General features: G+C 34.8%; 3 protein-coding genes across 4 annotated transcripts; 2 read left to right on the top strand and 1 right to left on the bottom strand.

The window, feature by feature from the left end:
* Positions 1-490: 490 nt before the first annotated feature.
* LOC116108586 (acyl-CoA-binding domain-containing protein 4) lies at positions 491-6,734 on the top strand. Of its 2 annotated transcripts, none has more exons than XM_031394831.1 (14): positions 491-851; positions 2,750-2,871; positions 3,022-3,099; positions 3,178-3,297; positions 3,436-3,502; positions 3,626-3,687; positions 3,914-4,053; positions 4,135-4,261; positions 4,462-4,576; positions 4,685-4,773; positions 5,470-5,553; positions 5,697-6,017; positions 6,132-6,191; positions 6,360-6,734. In XM_031394831.1, the coding sequence occupies exons 2-14, from the start codon at positions 2,782-2,784 to the stop codon at positions 6,528-6,530; spliced, it is 1,524 nt and encodes a 507-aa protein (XP_031250691.1). In that variant the 5' UTR covers positions 491-851; positions 2,750-2,781; the 3' UTR covers positions 6,531-6,734. The 2 variants fall into 2 exon arrangements, with proteins under 2 accessions (XP_031250691.1, XP_031250690.1); XM_031394830.1 differs by having other exon boundaries at positions 2,747-2,871.
* A 63-nt stretch (positions 6,735-6,797) lies between these two features.
* On the bottom strand, positions 6,798-9,849 carry LOC116108585 (4-coumarate--CoA ligase-like 5). The gene is made up of 4 exons (XM_031394829.1): positions 8,296-9,849; positions 7,547-7,614; positions 7,348-7,450; positions 6,798-7,249 (listed from the first exon to the last, which is right to left on the bottom strand). The coding sequence occupies exons 1-4, from the start codon at positions 9,679-9,681 to the stop codon at positions 7,124-7,126; spliced, it is 1,683 nt and encodes a 560-aa protein (XP_031250689.1). The 5' UTR covers positions 9,682-9,849; the 3' UTR covers positions 6,798-7,123.
* A 3,147-nt stretch (positions 9,850-12,996) lies between these two features.
* On the top strand, positions 12,997-17,523 carry LOC116108587 (malate dehydrogenase [NADP], chloroplastic). Its single transcript, XM_031394832.1, has 14 exons — positions 12,997-13,122; positions 13,266-13,359; positions 13,944-14,030; positions 14,650-14,734; positions 15,213-15,394; positions 15,479-15,549; positions 15,653-15,743; positions 15,841-15,915; positions 16,008-16,109; positions 16,200-16,322; positions 16,714-16,782; positions 16,899-16,967; positions 17,116-17,169; positions 17,269-17,523. Exons 3-14 carry the CDS (start codon positions 14,004-14,006, stop codon positions 17,320-17,322), a joined length of 1,002 nt encoding a protein of 333 aa, XP_031250692.1. The 5' UTR covers positions 12,997-13,122; positions 13,266-13,359; positions 13,944-14,003; the 3' UTR covers positions 17,323-17,523.
* The last annotated feature ends 310 nt before the right edge of the window (positions 17,524-17,833 follow it).

Here is a 17,833-nt window from a genome sequence, read left to right as displayed (position 1 = left end):
TTTTTTAAAGGAAATTCTTTCAAAAATAATATTAATACTACACATACAACAAATTTATATAATATTTCTCATATAACATAAAATAGCAAAAAATGATTAGCTGATTTTAAATTAAAAATAAACTTTCAATTAGTTGATTTTAAATTAAAAATAAACTTTCACCCACTCATCAACAAATTTATATCTTTTGTCACATCATATTGTATAAAAAATGTTGTATATATAATATTACTCTAAATCTTAAATATATAGTTTTAAATAAACTTTTTCTAAATATTTTTTATTATTTTGAAATATTTAACATATGGCTTGGGTGTTAACGTAAAACGTCTATCTTACCCTTCAGTTAACTTTAACACCAAAAATTGATAACAATCAAAGGGTGTAAGTGGCTAACTATGAAGGGGGAGCAACTTGTCAGTTTTTTATGTTAGAGAGAGTATAAGTAAAACAATCCTAACAGAAAAATTAAAAGACTGAAGGTATTTGTGTTAACCAAATCATGTTTTCTGTTACTTCCAAGCCTAGGGAAGGTATATGCAATTAACTCATATGCTAAAAAAAAAAAAAAAAAAAAATCTGACAGCCAGTGCTGAGGAGTGTGTATATAAATGGAGTAGCAAGAGAAACGGACGATTTTGAGCTTTAAAGATTTGTCCGTACGAAGACTCATCAAACTCTTAGCCAGAGACTGAGATCTCTAGGCTGTTGCTGGTGTTGGTGTGTACGATTCTTCGGTTCACCCGAGAATCATCACCGTTCGATTTCGTCGATCTGATCGCATTTTTGACCAGATCCATTTCTCGAACATTCATAAACGCCTCTGATTTCATCAGAATTCAACAATTTAAGTACGTTTACCGCTCTTTCTTCGATATTATAGATTTGTAGTTTAGTTTCTGGTCAATACTGTTTGTTGAAGTTTGAAACATGTATGGATTTGGATCTCTGATGAGTAACTGAATTAACGGTTAATTTTGTTGAATTTATAAGCGAACTCGTGAAAATAAGATTTAGAATCTATGTTTGGTTGCTGAGAAAACGAAGGTTAATAAAATGGAAATTGCAATTCAATAATTCGGAGTTTTCCTTGTTCATGTTGTACTAGACCAGTGTAAACTTCTGTTTTTAAACTTTTTGAATTAGTTCATTGTGTATAAATCTCTTCTGAATTTATATACAGTCATTTAATAGTTTATGATCGTTTCACTTAAATTAACAGAAAAGTGTGTGTTAGCAAATGATAGTTGGTGATAGGAGAATGAAATTTGCCTGTTGCATTCGTGTTTTATCGTTATTATTATCTATTTTAACATATAAAATTTAATGGTGCGGTTATTTCCTCAGTTGTTTATTTCACATGTGATTGCATGAAACCCCAAGGGATGTGGCTGTTAAAAATCTTTGTGTTTAATTGATGCAATCTTGTCGAATTCATTGGGAAGTTAGCTTAAAAATGGCTTAGTTTGTGAGATTAAAGATAAAAATATAGAGCTGTTTTGTTGTAAACAAAGGAATCTGGAATGTCTCAATTTGAGTTAAAAAATTTAAGTTATATTCCAAATTTTGATTCCAAGTTATGTTTCAACTGATTTGGTATTAATGCATCACTTACCACATCATTTTATCATTTATATGATGATACTAAGTCAGTTGATATATTACTTGATATGAAAAGGTTATGATATAATTTTAGAAATGTAGAGATATTTTTTCCAGGTGTGAATATTTGGAATATATTCTTATTCAGAGAAATTTTGGTTGCTGGATGCTAATATGACAATGCCAAATCAGTAACTTGGATAGTGAAAAATAAATAAATAAACTAAAAGGTTGTTCTTGCATATGCATATTGAACTTCTCATGAGAAGTTTGAGAAAAAGGTGCATATGATTTTTTTGGCTACCTGCATGATGGATGGTCGGCACAATGTTAGTAAAGGTTGCTCAAAAGGCTGAGATTTTAGGTTCAGATGATAGCTAAAGTGTGATCATCTACAACTGAGAGCAGTTTTGTTGTGAGTGAAGTTCTTGTTAATATAAAGGGCAACTCTTACCATAAAAGTCATGGAAAATGACATGAATCTGACTGCAGCTCATGCTTTGAAAAGAAAAATTAAATATATATATTATGATAGGGAACAAGTTTTCAATTGGCGTGTCCACCTTTTATTCTTGTTTGCCCCATTACTGATTTATCTTTTCATATTATCCTGGAGAGAAGAAATTGGTATTTACTTTTGGGAAATCATATTTAAGTTAATTGGTATGAAAATTTCATCGTAATGTTTGTCTTTCATTTTTTTAATGGTGATTGAATTATTTTACCATATCAATCTCCATTTATGGTTCATTCTATTCTGTAAATGACTAAATGTTCAACCTGTTAGTGAAAATCACCTTATAGTGTTGAATTATGAATCAACTTCAAAAGAGCAGGTGGTTTTATTTTAGTTTGCTTTCAACAATGTGGTTTTACTTTGATCTAGAAACAAGGTAGTGGAAACAAAAATCATTAAATTCTATATCATATTAGCTACTTCTTTTTTCCTGCAATATAGCTTGTCTTTCGCTTGCTGCTTCCAAAATACGAAGAAAGTGTGAAAAACTTTTTATCTTTTTTGGCAAAGACTTCCCTTCCCCTGTATCCCACCCTTGGATTCTCATAGGTTATCCTGTGTATTCAGTCACTTTTTATTAAGATAATTATTTACTTGCCGCAATAACAATCTCTATTGACTTGTTAGAAGCCTTTTTGCAAACCAAAGAAATTAAGAAAGATATGGATATCAGTAATCGGCATTCAGAATTGTCCTATGAGGAGTGGATGGCACTCCCTGTTTCCAGTTCACGACCATCAGCCCGATACAAGGTGATATTAAGTTCCTCTTTTTTCCTTTGGGGTACTGGATCACGTGTGCTAAGTACATTATCTTTGACTATCAACAAGGGCATTCTTATTTAATTTTTGCTTGTTGTTTATGAGTCAGATACTTATTGTGCTATTTGTATTTTCACATAGCATGCTGCTGCGGTGGTTGGTGAGAAACTATACATTGTTGGAGGGAGCCGTAATGGTCGATATCTATCTGATGTTCAGGTATTTAATATTCAGGCTTGATTTGTATATGAAAAAATTCTTTGTTGTAAGTCACATGTTATCCGGTAATCGTTGCAGGTTTTTGATCTTAGAAGTTGTGCATGGTCCAATCTAAAACTCAAAACCGAGTTAAATGCTGAGAAGACTGAAGACAGTGGATCACAAGAAGTTCTTCCACCCATGTCTGATCACAGTATGGTAAGAATATTTATGTCCAACACTACATTCAGACACATTCAATGACATCTGTAATTTACTTTGTCCAACTTTTATCTTTTCATAGCACAATTTGTTGTGATATTTTGTATTTGTTTCATGTTTTACTTTTTTTGGCAGATTAAGTGGGGGAACAAACTCTTAATCGTTGGAGGGCATTCAAAAAAATCTTCTGTTGGCATGATAGGTTTGTTTCTTTTGGAGGCAATTTTGGTTCTGTTTTAAATTCCTGTGATTTCTTTTGAAAGTTTTCATTATGTGCTGTAAATGGTTGGTTGGAACTTATGTCATGCTAATTGATTTCATGTAGTGTGGTATATTGATCTTGAAACCAACGTCTGCGGTGTCATGGAGACCTCCGGAAAAGTTCCAGTAATTATCTATCTTGTTTATAGATGTGCTTTGACACATGTCCTTATGTTTCAAATATTGTCAAAAGATTTTATTGTTTTTCTCTTTTGCTTTTCTTATTAAAAGTTTTAGTAATTTATTTTATAAACGACGAAAAGAACCAAATTCATTTTATACCTGTAGGATTTAGTCTTGACAGTTTTTCATTAATGGAAATTTGTTGGTATGCCTATGGAGTTTATTCTAGGCTTCTCGTGGGGGTCATTCTGTGACATTGGTTGGTTCTAGACTAGTTATCTTCGGTGGAGAAGACAGGAGCAGGAAATTACTAAATGATGTCTATGTTCTTGATTTGGAGACAATGACTTGGGACACGGTGGAGACTACGTAAGAATCTCTTGTTCTCTTAAGGAGAGCTTTATGCATGCTTTCAGAAGTGTTCTACATTGTTTTCTTGTCTTTTGATAGGCAGACACCCCCAGCTCCCAGATATGATCACACTGCAGCTGTACATGCAGAGCGATACCTTTTAGTATTTGGTGGGTGTTCCCATTCAATATTCTTCAGTGATCTTCATGTACTGGACTTGCAAACTGTAAGTATTTACCATCTTTTTCTTTCTTGTGCTTTGTGATCATGTCGACATTAGTATGTCAATACTTACAGTTTGTAAAAGTACTATTACTCTTCTTTTAAAACGTGAGCTCATCACAAGATATAGCATTTGGTTCATTAGAGCTAGAATTCTTTCTCTCCCACCACTCTGCAGCCTGATGAGGTTTCCCCATTTTGCAGAATGAATGGTCTCAACCAGAAGTACAGGGTGATTTGGTAACTGCCAGGGCAGGTCATACTGGTATAGCAGTTGATGATGACTGGTTTATCGTTGGTGGTGGAGATAACCGCAACGGTATGTAGAAAATTGTTGAATATAATTTCTCTTGGCATTTGTTTCGTTCAAGCCTTCTTTTGGATAATGATAGCATTTATGGATGCATGACCTAATCTTTCCTTATAGGTTGCCCAGAAACCATTGTGCTGGATATGTCTAAGCTGGCTTGGAAGGTCTTGACAAATGTGAAGGAAAGAGATCCACTTGCTAGTGAGGTCAGTATTTTGTACAATTGCCAATTTTTGTTTCTTTTTTAGCCATATTTTAAGAGCATTTTCTTAAAAGAGAATCTAGAGCACTTTGAAGGCACAATGGTGCATATGAATGAAATCTACCTTCTGGGTAAAGGAGATATGTTCTATATAAACACAAATGCTAATATGCTATATAGTTATATAATATACATTTCTTTCAGTTAAGATCAATATGTGACTTTTAAGTCTTGAATTATTAATATGATTGACTCCTTATCTGCTTTTATTATTTTCATAAAGTATTTTAAGATATCACTTTGTAGATGCCAATACTTTTTATCTTGTCAAGTTTTATAGGATATACCATTTGTCCTCTATTATTGATTTTTGTATTTAGTTGATTTGTGTATCTGGTTTATTTCCTTTAGTTAAGTTGAATGATACACTGTATGAGCATGGAAAGAGGGTTACTCAAAATCAGAGTACTGATGCTTTTGTCTTCTAGTGGCTCCAAGCAACCCTATTTTGTTTTGTCATGTATTGTATTACTACACCTGATATGAAAGGCTTCTAGTACCTTACTGATCTCTGGACCTGAATATATATTCTGAGATTCCTTGAATTATATTCAGTATAACTTGTACTGTAAATTTTTTTGTTGGAATTTTTAACTTCACCTCCATGCCGCATGATTTCTAAACATAAAATTATAAGCAGGGCCTCAGTGTAAGCACAGCAGTCTTTGATGGAGTGAAGCATCTGATTGCATTTGGTGGCTACAATGGGAAATATAATAATGAGGTATGTTGTATTATATAACGATTAGTATGAAATTCAAATAAACGGTGCTGACTTCAATGCAAGTATAACCTCCATCTTTCTTTTTGATTTCATTTTCATTGTTGTAAAATTTCTATGGTTTCCATGCATGCGCTTTTATCTAGGTATTCTTTTTGCAACTCAGACCAAGAGACATTTCACTCCCGAAGATATTTAAGTCACCAGCAGCAGCAGCAGCTGCTGCTTCTGTGACTGCTGCTTATGCCTTGGCCAAATCTGAAAAGTTGGAATTCCCTCAATCATTAATCTTGAACTCTAATGGAAACGGGAGCAATCTTTCTGAACAAGATGTTACAGTTGATATTGACGCAATCAAAGAAGAGAAAAGAGTTTTGGAATTGTCTCTAGCAGAAGCCAGAGATGAAAATTCCAGGCTCAGAGAAAAGGTTGATGAAGTTAACAGTACTCATGGTGAATTGTCCAAGGTCTGCTCTTGATGACACAATTACTTTTCGTTCACTAAGTAGATGAATATTATAGTGAAGTTTGAGTGTTTATCATCTGAAATATTCATCATCTGCTTTGCTGTTCGCTTGCAGGAACTCCAATCTGTCCAAGGTCAACTGGTAACCGAGAGATCAAGATGCTTTAAATTGGAGGTATCCCCTTCAAATTTTATCGTTTAATTACCTTTATTCCACCTTCTTTATTTCCTCTATTTGGTCTTTGGGTGGTTAACCGGGCTAACATTTGGAATCAACATGTCATTGGGTGAATTTAGTCATATATGGTTGTTGCTAAATGTTTGGATGATGGCGATTTTTCAGGCACAAATTGCCGAGCTACAGAAGATGCTGGAATCGTTGCAGACCATAGAAAATGAAGTGCAAATACATAGGAGACAAAAGTCTGCATTGGAACAGGAGATGGAACAAGCTACGGCTGTCGAGAGGCAAAGTTCAGGTGGTGTTTGGCGATGGATTGCTGGCAGCCAATAGAAATCAACCCCGAATTCAAACATCAGACTGTCTGCATGCGTGAACTTACACATCCACTGGAATATATATGATTATAAGCTTTGGGAGACTTCACAGCTGTCTTTTCTATTTATTATTGGGGCACAACTCTGAAATTGTATGCCAACTTTTGATCCCGGTAGGAGTTTTTTTTAAAGATTAGTTTAAATGGATAGAAATATGATTGATTTTGGTCACATTGTTCTTTATCTTGGTTGCATAGATATTTTATTATTTTTTCATTTTTCCATTTAATCAATTCCTGGTTATGTTAACATTAATACTCTCCTGTAAACTTTCCATTCTTGCCCTCATGATTTCTTTTATTTTTGTTCTATTGAGTCGCTTGAATTATAAATTCTACCGTCCTGGCGATGAATTTTTTTTGTTTTCAAATAGCAGTTCAACAACCAAGCAGGTTTTGACTGTATTTCAGCTGAAAATGGACCAATTCACAAGTAGGTTCTAAATCTTTATATATTCTAACGAAAGATTTCAGTTCATCGATTCTTTCGTTTTCAGGCGGTAACACCGAGCACATTTATTCCGAGCAACACAAGGGAGAAGGAAATGAACTACAGCTTGGCGACAACTTGCTGTTGGCTTAGTGAAACCAGTTGCTTTCTCAAGATTTTGCCTGCAGCTGATTTTGGAATAGCACTAATAAAAGCCACTCTTCTTACTTTCTTGTAAGGAGCCACCTGAAATATTTCAATATAAGAAATTAGAAGAAGATTTCTCTTGGAGACTTGAAGCTATATATCTAAAAACAATAGAAACTTTGCAGAAGAAGACCAACCTGGGCGGCCACAAATTGAATGACCTGGTCTTCAGTGAGCTGAGAACCAGTTGCTCTCACCACATATGCCATTGGTATCTGCCCTGCTTCTTCGTCTTCAAGCCTGCAAACCATTATACTATTATTGTTAATTTCCCTTATTAATTTTGCTGGAGGTTAAAGAATATTGATGATAATTAATTAAGGCAGGGCAACCCACGGTATAACAGCTGCATCAAGTATATTTGGATGACTTAGAAGTAGTGCTTCCAGTTCAGCTGGAGCCACCTGCATTCACATCAACATTTGTATTAATTTAAAGGGATAACTATAGATTAGTATTATATTATCAATCTAATAATACTAGTATATCATAATAACTATTAGATAAACTTGACTAAATCGAAAATGTCAATCCAAAAACTCATTATCAACTCCAATAATAACGTCAAACACAATTAAACACTTACCAATAATCAATGCCAATGTCATTATCTACTCAATAATACCATCAAACACAAATTGAACACTAATAATAATTTTTAATGGATATTTTAAGAAAATCAAGACAATAAACTTATATTTGTTATATTTAAAAAAGATAAAATAAAAAAATCTTAACATTTGTAATAGTCAAAGAAAAGAAATTAAAAGAGGATTAATTTTTTGAGTCGTATCTTAATATTTTTATTATTTGAAAATGTGTTTGAAATAATACTCAAAACCCTCTTTAGATAAAAAAAAAAAAAGAACTATAAAAAAACAATTTTATTCTAATTTGTATTAAAAAATTATTCCCAAAAACAATGCGATTCAATTATACCCTACACAGTCTCATAAAATTTGTTGTTTTTATTATTCGGAAAACAAAAATTATATTTAAATAGTAAATACTATATCAAATTCTAAAACTGAGCTAACTGAACTAGATTTGAATGTTTTAAGATAATAATTATTAATTCAAAATACCTGATAGCCGTTATGTTTGATAAGTTCCTTAATCCTATCAACAACATAGAGAAACCCATCTTCATCAAAATACCCAAGGTCACCAGTCCTCAACCATCCGTCTTCCCCGATCGTCTCCCTCGTCGCTTCCTCATTCCCCAAGTAACCCTGCATAATCGTCGGACTCTTAATCAACAACTCCCCTCTCCTACAAGGCCCCAGCCCCCCTACTGTCTCAACATCCACAATCTTCCCGCAAAAACTCGGCAACAACGCCCCACAAGACCCCGCCCGCGCTCTCGCATCCTCATCGCTCACAAAAAAACTCGTCGCTCCACAAGTCTCGGTCAACCCGTAGCCCTGTCGGAGCTCCACCCACGGAAACTTTCTCCTGAACGCCTCGCTCAGTTCTTTACTCAACGGCGCCGCCCCCGAACCGACTCTCTTTAACGACGACAAATCGCTCCCGGGTTTGCAGTATTTCACTAAACCCAGAATGACAGGTGGCACTGCCGGAATGTTGTTGACTTTATGAACTTTAACGGCGTCGAGCATGGCCGTTAAGTCAAACTTCTGCATTACGACGACCGTGATGCCTGAACAGAACAGCCCCAAACCGAAAAACGCGAGCCCGTATATGTGAAACATCGGGAGAAAACACAAAAAGACATCATTTTGGGAATCGGTGACGTTTACCGTCCATTTCATGAGCACCATGATTGATAAAAAGTTTGAATGAGTTAATATAACTCCTTTGCTCGTCCCGGTCGTGCCCGACGAGTAAAGTATAGCCGCCGTGTCCGACTGAGTCAACTCGCTTTTCGGTAACTCTGTCGGGTCACAGCACTCAATGAGCTCTTCTACGGATACTGACTCGTTCTTTGATTGATTAGTGTGGGAAGTGATAATTGTTGACACGGTAACTTGTTTCAATTTGTGTAGCTCTCCGGGAGCCGAGATGATAAGTTTCGCGCCCGAGTCACGTACTTGTTTAACAATTTCGGATTCGGTGTTTATCGGGTTGGCAGGTGAAAGTATCGCCCCCAGTGAAAATATCGCTAAACATACAGTCGGGTACAAGACCGAGTTTGGCGATAAAAGAAACACAACATCACCTTTTCGAACTCCAAGCGCGTGGTAAAGCCCTGAAGCGAGTGCACGAATGGAACGCCTGAGTTGTCCGTAGCTGACTCGCTGATTCGTGGCCGAGTCAATGAGTGCAACTCGTGACTCGGCGTGATCTGGATGTGGGAACTGTGACAACACAAATGTGGCCGTGTCAAGGTCATGCCTTGTAGGAATTTTGTACTCTTCACCGAGTCGCGCCAGTGAATGATATACTCCAGTGGCGGGATCAAAACCGCTTTTAAGGAAATGCTGCCGAAATTCGCCGGTTTCTTCTTCCATGTAGCACGATAAACCGGCCGATATTGTCAAGGTTTTAGTAAGTATCACTGAGCTAGTTGTGTGGAATGTAATGTGTTATTAATAGAGGTTTATGAGTGTCTTAAAGTGGGGGATTAACATCGATAATTACGTTGATTAAGGATGTAAATTAGTGTAAAATTATGTGCATAGTAGCCGGCAAGGACGATATGACCGAGTCATAATGGTATCTCGGCATTGGGTTCGTATTTGATGCTCTAAGTGGAGTAATAATAAGACATAAAGGTCCCTATATCTTATATACCATAATATAGTTTTTGTATTTTGGATACTGTAACATGTAATGGTGCCGTCCCTTATGGATTCAAATGGATGCAATCACAAGATTCAATGGTGTGACAACAATTAGGCATGCCATAAGAGCTCGATTTGTATTGAATAAACATAGTATACGTTTGTTTATTCTATTTTATTTGAAACTTTACACTAAAGATATAGAGTTGGGTTAGTACATGATGGGCCATTGGTTACACGTACTTATATGAAAAAAGCCCATTACCTCCACCATTTTGTTCTGAAAAAAGAATTAAGAGAAGATAAATTTGTTCTTTTTTTTTTTTTATATCTATTAGAATTAATATAATTATTTCAACTAAATCTTATTGTTGTTACGAAATCCGTAATAATCAGATATACCCAGTCGACCAAGACAGCACTGGGTAGGTGTGCGCATGATTATGGATAATCAGTTAGGTGATAGAGTTTGTGCTTAATAACGAGAGACAAAAGAGATTTTTATAATGGTTCGGCGGATTAAAACCAAGCCTATGTCCACTTCTATCTTATTATTTGGACTTGGATTACATGCAAAATCTCTGTTTTAAAAACTAGACCGGACAGCTAGATCGAGACCCGTCAGCTTCTCCGGTCCGATTCAGGTATTAGGAGGGTTTTTGTAATATTTCAAAATTATAAAGGTTCCTTTGTAATTTTATAGGGGTGTTTTGGAGATATATCAAAAGTTTAGAGATTAATTGGTAATTTTTTGGGGCATTTTTTAAATAAATAAAAATTTTAGGGACTCATTTGAACTTTTTTGGGAAATTTTTGTAATATATTAAATTTGAGGGATTAATAGAATTTTTTTAAAATAAAATTGTCGCTGACGTCATCGGTTGACCCGTGACCCGAGCAACAAAACGGGTTGCCCAGGTTTTAAAACAATGTGCAAAATAGATTATAAGAGGGGAACCATAATAGCGGGCTTGTAGGCTTTACTAAGTAGGTTCTTTGCTTAAATGTGTTTTTCCAGGGCTGTGTGTCTATACTCAAGTTGGAGGCGATGCCCTCTTTATACATGCCTTATGACAGTGATTGAACGTTGGTAGATTACAGGGTGAATTACACGCATAAACTACCATTAGATGACCTGATAGTAAAAGAGTAAAGGGGTCCAACATGACTTCCTGAGTTCGAGTCTCCATATGCACTAATAAAGGTGACTATTGAAGATTTACCTGATCGTCAACTTTAAGACCTCAAATGATTGATTAAGGTGCGTGCAAACTAGCCTAGACACCTTTGGTGTTAAAAAAAAAAAAAAAAAAAAAAAACCATAATCCATATCTAAGTCAGTCCTTACCTATACTTTAAGTATAGAATAATCATACTTAGGACCGACAGCTTATTGGCTAAGTCCCCTGCTACGGGAGTAACATGCGAGGTGACCTTGATCGCCCGATCTTGGTGTAGTTTGCAAATAGCTGGCGCGAGTCTGACCGTGGGAAAATCATGCACAACACTTAACACTACCGTAACTAGATTTTCATTTTTTATTTCTGAAAAAGTAAGAAAGATAATAATACATAATTTAGAGAACGATGGAGACCTTTAGGGCCTCAAAAGCATATTTTATAATTTAAAATTGTCACCTATTTTTCACCATTAAATTCTTATCTTATTTTCATAATCATTCTTTCTTCTTGTTGACTAAATTCATGTGACGACAATCAGTTATATAATATACTTTTCTTTATGAAATTACAATTTTACCAAAGAGGTTATTTGAGAATAATTGAACTTTGACATTATAATCATTTTTAAATCATTCAAGATATCAATTTTTTATTTTATTATCTGGTCAATTTATGCGTATTTTAACTAATTTTTTAGGGTTTTAAAACTGTTGGCTGTGATTTATTTTTAATTTTATTATAAGTTCTAATTGATGAAACTTTGGACAATTCAAAAGAAATAAATTCTAATAGATCCCAAATATATTCAAGATCTATGGATTGTATATTTTGTATTGATTGAGAGTTGGGTATACTTTACATTCTTTTAAGACTTCCAACTAATTTTGCTAGTTGCCAGACCAAGAATTGGAGAATGGAAAGTCAATTTATTAATTTTTTTTCTTCTTAGCTGTAAAATAAAATATTCTACCTCAAAGCAACATGACCAGAATGGATTTCTATAATTATAAGAACATTTAATATTTATTTTTTGTAAAAAGAGAAAGTGATTGACTGATTCTAATAAAAGACAATTAAAATTAAATACATTCCCGAATATCCTGAAAATTACAAGCTTTTATGAAACGTGGGCTTGCTAAAATCTAAAAGAATTTCAGAAGAGGTATATATAAAAACCTCAACAACTAAATAGAATAAAGAGGAAAAACACAACTGAAGTTGGATTAGATTCAGGGGGTCGGACTTGACAGGCGGTTGAGCAAAGAGCAACAAATCTTCTTTCACGCAAACTGAAAAAGACTAACAGCTCTCTCTCAGCCTCCGTCTTGTGTTCACTCACAGCTACATGGGAAACTACTCAGAAGGGGCATGCCACTATAGATTAGAGTATACATAAAGGTTTTATTAATCTAGAGATACAAACTCTCACAATTTCTTTTCATAAAGTTTTATCAAATTCATTAAAAATCTCAATAATAGTATTTCAAAAGTGGGGTTTCTTCCTCAGAATCACATCCACAAATTCAACCTCAAATCAAAACTTCCGGCCAGTCAAAAACAGCAGTAAAAGATTTGACAGCTAAAACCCACAACCGTGAGTCTTAGATTTTCTGGATTACGTTACCTTACATGTGTCTGCATGGCCTTATACAATATTTCAAACAATCATCTCCTCTCCCTCCAACTATTCAACGCTTTCTTCTTTTCTTCTCCAAACTCTCCATATCCCTTAAAAACATCAAGACTTCAACTTTCTCTATTAAAGTTTTTCTTTTGCTCTCTAAAACACTCCTTTCTCTTCTTTTATTATATTTCTTGCTACCATGGCGGTGGTGGCAGAGGTGCATCATCCTTGATACAAAAACTACCCGTTTCAACTCTTACAGCTCTCGCTCCCATCCAACCATCTCTCCTATCTTCGTCGCAGAGCTTTTCGGCCCATCACGCGGCCCAGAAACGCTACTGTTTCATGCTCAATTACACCAAAGTAAGCCAAAGTTTCAAACTTTATGTTTATATATATAGAAATATACATTTATCTCAATCATCTCTTGGAACTTAATTTTTTATAGTGTTATATACATATATTTCAGTGATTTAATGTGGGTTTTGGTTGTTTTTGTGTTTTAGTCAAGTTCAAGCCCCGATAGCCGTTCCAGCTGAGGAACCCCAGAGGAAAAATGATTGTTATGGTGTTTTCTGTCAAACATATGATCTCAAGGCTGTAAGTTTAATTTTACTTAATTGTATATTTAAAGTTGGTAATATAAATATTTGTTTATACATGTACATGTATGTGTTTTGTGTTATTTCCAGGGCTGGATTTAATAATTTTATTAAGGTTGTCTTGTAGTTTTGCTTGACATATAGTTGGGGATCTTGGCTTTGTGATACAAATACTTTTATATGTTGTTTGTTTGTATGCAATCCTCTTAGAAATTTTCTTAATATCGTGTCTAAAGAACATATGTTAAGGTAGACGGCGAGGTTGCGAATCTCTAGAATACAGAATTGTGCTCTGGTGTATTGGATTACCAAGAGTCTGAATTATTAGATGCTTTTGGAGGACATATAGATCTTTCTATTGATGTGTATAACTGTTTAGTGACTATAAATTATTAGCAATGCAAATCGGTACTGTTGGATTGAACAGTGTAAGACTATAAACTGATATAATAGAAAAATGTTTGTTAGCTTAATGGCATTTAGGGGGAGAAATATTGTCATTTAGCCTTATCTTCATTTTGATTTGTTCAATTTTTTATTTTTTGGAATATCAAGAAAATCTTTGTAAAATTTGTTTTACAGGAAGAGGAGACAAAATCCTGGAAGAAGTTTATTAATATTGCAGTCTCAGGTGCTGCTGGAATGATATCCAATCATTTACTTTTCAAAGTAAGAAATTCTCGTAGTCTCATTCTTATATTTTCACGATGTATGGCATCTATTTTATATAATTTTTAAAATTGTCGCATGTCAGTGCAGCTAAACATTAGAAGTAACTTGCGGTTACTCTAAAATTTGGATTTATTTCGAACAGCTTGAATGTCCACCCTATTCTGGTTGATGTTAGAATTTGTGCTGTTCTAACATCCTTGAGTTGTATAAATCAATATGATGGAACCTTGATGATAATTAATAGTGCATTATGATTATTAGGATTATATCATAACATCGTATAATCCTTTACTATCAACAATGTGATGGCTTTGTTTCATGTTATAACTCTTTCTGGTGCTTAATAATGAAAATAAGCTGAATGATAGAATTCCTCTGCATGTCCAAAAATTCAGTGATAAATCAAAATGTGGTTGATAGTGTTATGTGTCATTCATTATGATCAGTGCCATCCTTTTTTCTTTATACAACGAGCTTATTCTATTTTGTAAGGGTACAGCAAGTTCATTGAACTCAAAAGTTTTTTGGTATATTTCCATTGGAAAAAAATATGTTCTTAGTTATGTAAATAACTGTGGGTTGCAGATGACGTTACTAATTTGTTTCCATATTCCAGCTTGCTTCTGGAGAGGTATTTGGGCCAGATCAACCGATTGCATTAAAACTGCTTGGATCTGAAAGGTCATTTCAAGCTCTTGAAGGTGTGGTTCTCTAATTATACTTACAGATAATAACACTGTTGGTCAATCAATGTAGTCATCATGTCTCAAAACAGTGTGAAGCATACTAACTTTGGTATGCATTTTTATACTGCGTGTGGCATACAGGTGAGTCAAGGTAGTCCTAAACTGTTTTACATATACCTTTCTGGGATGTAAACATTTACAAAAAACTGGATCACTGGGACACCTTGCGTTGCCATCTTAGTTTTTGGTTGCTTCATCTGGGCTGCAAACTTTAGTGCCTTGCCCTGTTTCCCAATACATGTCAACATATATAATTAGAATATTTTCCTATATGCGGCGAAGTAAAATGACAACATATATATTGAAACTGATCTCCTCCTTTCTAGATATCTGAATGCTATCGTTTTAGTCTTTAAATTTCATTTTTAAGACATCTAATAATTAAATTGATAAAATCTTTCCTTTCTTCAAAATTATTTCTTTATGTATGCAGGAGTGGCAATGGAACTTGAGGATTCCTTGTATCCTCTATTGAGGGAGGTGAGTATTGGAATAGATCCATATGAGGTGTTCCAAGATGCAGAATGGGCTCTTCTGATTGGAGCAAAGCCTCGTGGACCGGGAATGGAACGAGCTGGCTTATTAGACATCAATGGCAAGATATTTGCAGAACAGGTCTGATCCATATATGCTTCTTTGCACTACTTAGGAGTACTTTTAAATCAACTATTTATTCTGATCTTGATGTGCAACTTACAGGGAAAAGCTCTCAATGCCGTAGCATCCCAAAATGTCAAGGTTATAGTTGTGGGCAATCCCTGTAATACCAAGTAAGGAAGATTCACTTTTGGACTATTATTGTTATAGTTGGTGTGTAGGTTATTGTTCCCTTTTGTGTTCCCTGGTTGGTAATTCTATTTTTATTCTGTGCAGTGCATTAATTTGTTTGAAAAATGCTCCCAACATACCTGCAAAGAACTTTCACGCTTTGACTAGATTAGATGAAAATAGAGCAAAATGCCAGGTATTCAGAACTCTTACAGATAAACCTTTTATACTGTAAATGTTGTAATCCTTTCGACTGTAATCAATCATCACTCTATGCTTTGGCTTTTGTGCAGCTTGCCCTTAAAGCAGGTGTGTTCTATGACAAAGTGTCGAATATGACCATCTGGGGAAACCACTCGATCACTCAGGTCAGTAGAGATATGCTGTTATTAAAGCAGGCATAAGTTAAATTTTGCACCAATTTTCTTCTAAAATAGTTCTGTATGTTAACTTTTACCAGGTTCCAGACTTTCTAAATGCTAGGATCAATGGCTTACCTGTGAAAGAGGTTATCAAGGATCACAAATGGTTGGAAGAAGACTTCACTGAAATTATCCAGAAGGTAAGATTGTAGACCACTTAATCTTAATTAATTTGTCTTTAATTGGAATGTAAAAGGACCTCAGTGAACAACTGTTGATTTGATTTGCAGAGAGGTGGTGTACTGATTAAGAAATGGGGAAGATCTTCAGCTGCATCCACTGCTGTGTCAATCGCTGATGCCATTAAGTCTCTAGTAACCCCCACCCCTGAGGGTGATTGGTTTTCATCTGGAGTAAGTTCATGTCTACTCAATGTAATATGCTATTACTCTCAAGTAATTATATAGTTGGAGATTCATTATAATCACCTGTTTCGGTGAAGGAAAATAGAATTCAGAAGCCCAAAAACCCTATTAGGGAGAAATAGCATGATATTCAATAACCTGAAAATTCTGGATATCAACGAATTAAACTTAAGGGTGGTGTTTGAGTTTAAACTCTGTTCCTCTTCTAAATTCCTTGTTCATAAAAGGTTAGATTCCACCAAGGTGAATATGAATTTTTCATCATCTAATCACTAAAGATGTCAATAATTAAATTAAACAATGATAGACTTTTTCGTCATTTAGTTTTGGTTTCTTTAGTCATATATTCTCTCTTACATTTTCTACTATGCCCATGTAGGTTTATACGAACGGAAATCCTTATGGTATAGCAGAGGATATTGTCTTCAGCATGCCATGCAGATCAAAAGTAAGTTTAAGTCTGATATTTCACTTGGTAGGCTTTTATTTTCTCTCCACATACAGAAATCTGTGTGGTTGTGTGTGTTTGAGATCGTGTCTAACAAAGTTACATCCATTCTTCAGGGAGATGGTGATTATGAACTTGTCAAGGATGTAATATTTGACGACTACCTTCTCAAGCGGATTACTAAGGTATGTTCCCTTTATTCTATTGCCTACTTTTTTAATTCCTACAGAAGCATTTTTAAGGAACACTTCATTATACAGTAAACGGTATTGTTATGAATCTAAATGGAGAAAATTACGGTGTCCGTCTTAGTAAGTGTCTTTTCCTTAACAGACCGAAGCTGAGCTGCTGGCCGAGAAACGATGTGTGGCTCACCTTATTGGAGAGGTAGATATATTATTAACATACCAGTCACTTTGTTTCTACTGTCATTACTACAATACTCCTAACTTGATATCTTATACTGTTGTTTATTTCTTCTTTCAGGGTGTTGCTTTCTGTGATCTGCCTGAGGATACAATGCTTCCAGGAGAAATGTAAATTTAGTTAGGGATCTTTAGGAATTAATCCAACAGCTATGCAACTGAGTTGCTGGGTCAGAAAGCAGAAAATGGAATCGAAAATACATTGATTATTTATTTATATTTTATGAGTGTTAAAATAACTTGTCAGATAGTGATAAGATTAAGCCATTAAGGTGTCAAAGTTGGACTGCTCAATAAAAGATTGAAATGGTCTCTAGTGGAGTAGCTATGCCTCATTTGTGTGTTTGATGTATAATCACAATATAAATTATTTTCAAATTAAGTATACTCTTACACATTACCCTTGAGCAAAAAAAAAATTAGTTGCTGTTATCGTGATGATAAATCATGCACATTTTTCAGTCATGCCATGCCTTATAACACTTTCTGTAAATGATGGCAACCAAAGGTAGCTAAATTTTTTAAGTAATTGGTAAATTTTATAGAGAATAAAAAATTACAACCTAAGCAGGACGGACCGGATAAGCAAGCCCCTAAAATAAGAAGGGACGGCGCCTAAACAAAGA

This window comes from Pistacia vera, unplaced genomic scaffold (assembly GCF_008641045.1).
Source record: "Pistacia vera cultivar Batoury unplaced genomic scaffold, PisVer_v2 Contig566, whole genome shotgun sequence".
NCBI lineage: Eukaryota > Viridiplantae > Streptophyta > Magnoliopsida > Sapindales > Anacardiaceae > Pistacia > Pistacia vera.
Note: the sequence above shows the minus strand (reverse complement) of the source record. Positions and strands in the feature narration are given on the sequence as shown.

Bases quoted from the DNA above. Each gene is read 5' to 3' on its own strand.
- LOC116108587 (XM_031394832.1), top strand. From the start codon at position 14,004: ATGATATCCAATCATTTACTTTTCAAA. The intron at 14,031-14,649 runs GTAAGAAATTCT...TCCATATTCCAG, and splicing joins CCAATCATTTACTTTTCAAA to CTTGCTTCTGGAGAGGTATT. The intron at 15,550-15,652 runs GTAAGGAAGATT...TATTCTGTGCAG, and splicing joins GGCAATCCCTGTAATACCAA to TGCATTAATTTGTTTGAAAA.
- LOC116108586 (XM_031394831.1), top strand. From the start codon at position 2,782: ATGGATATCAGTAATCGGCATTCAGAATTGTCCTATGAGGAGTGGATG. The intron at 3,503-3,625 runs GTTTGTTTCTTT...GATTTCATGTAG, and splicing joins ATCTTCTGTTGGCATGATAG to TGTGGTATATTGATCTTGAA. The intron at 4,054-4,134 runs GTAAGAATCTCT...GTCTTTTGATAG, and splicing joins TGGGACACGGTGGAGACTAC to GCAGACACCCCCAGCTCCCA.
- LOC116108585 (XM_031394829.1), bottom strand. From the start codon at position 9,681: ATGGAAGAAGAAACCGGCGAATTTCGGCAGCATTTCCTTAAAAGCGGT. The intron at 7,451-7,546 runs GTGGGTTGCCCT...AATGGTTTGCAG, and splicing joins CTTGATGCAGCTGTTATACC to GCTTGAAGACGAAGAAGCAG. The intron at 7,250-7,347 runs GTTGGTCTTCTT...GAAATATTTCAG, and splicing joins TTCAATTTGTGGCCGCCCAG to GTGGCTCCTTACAAGAAAGT.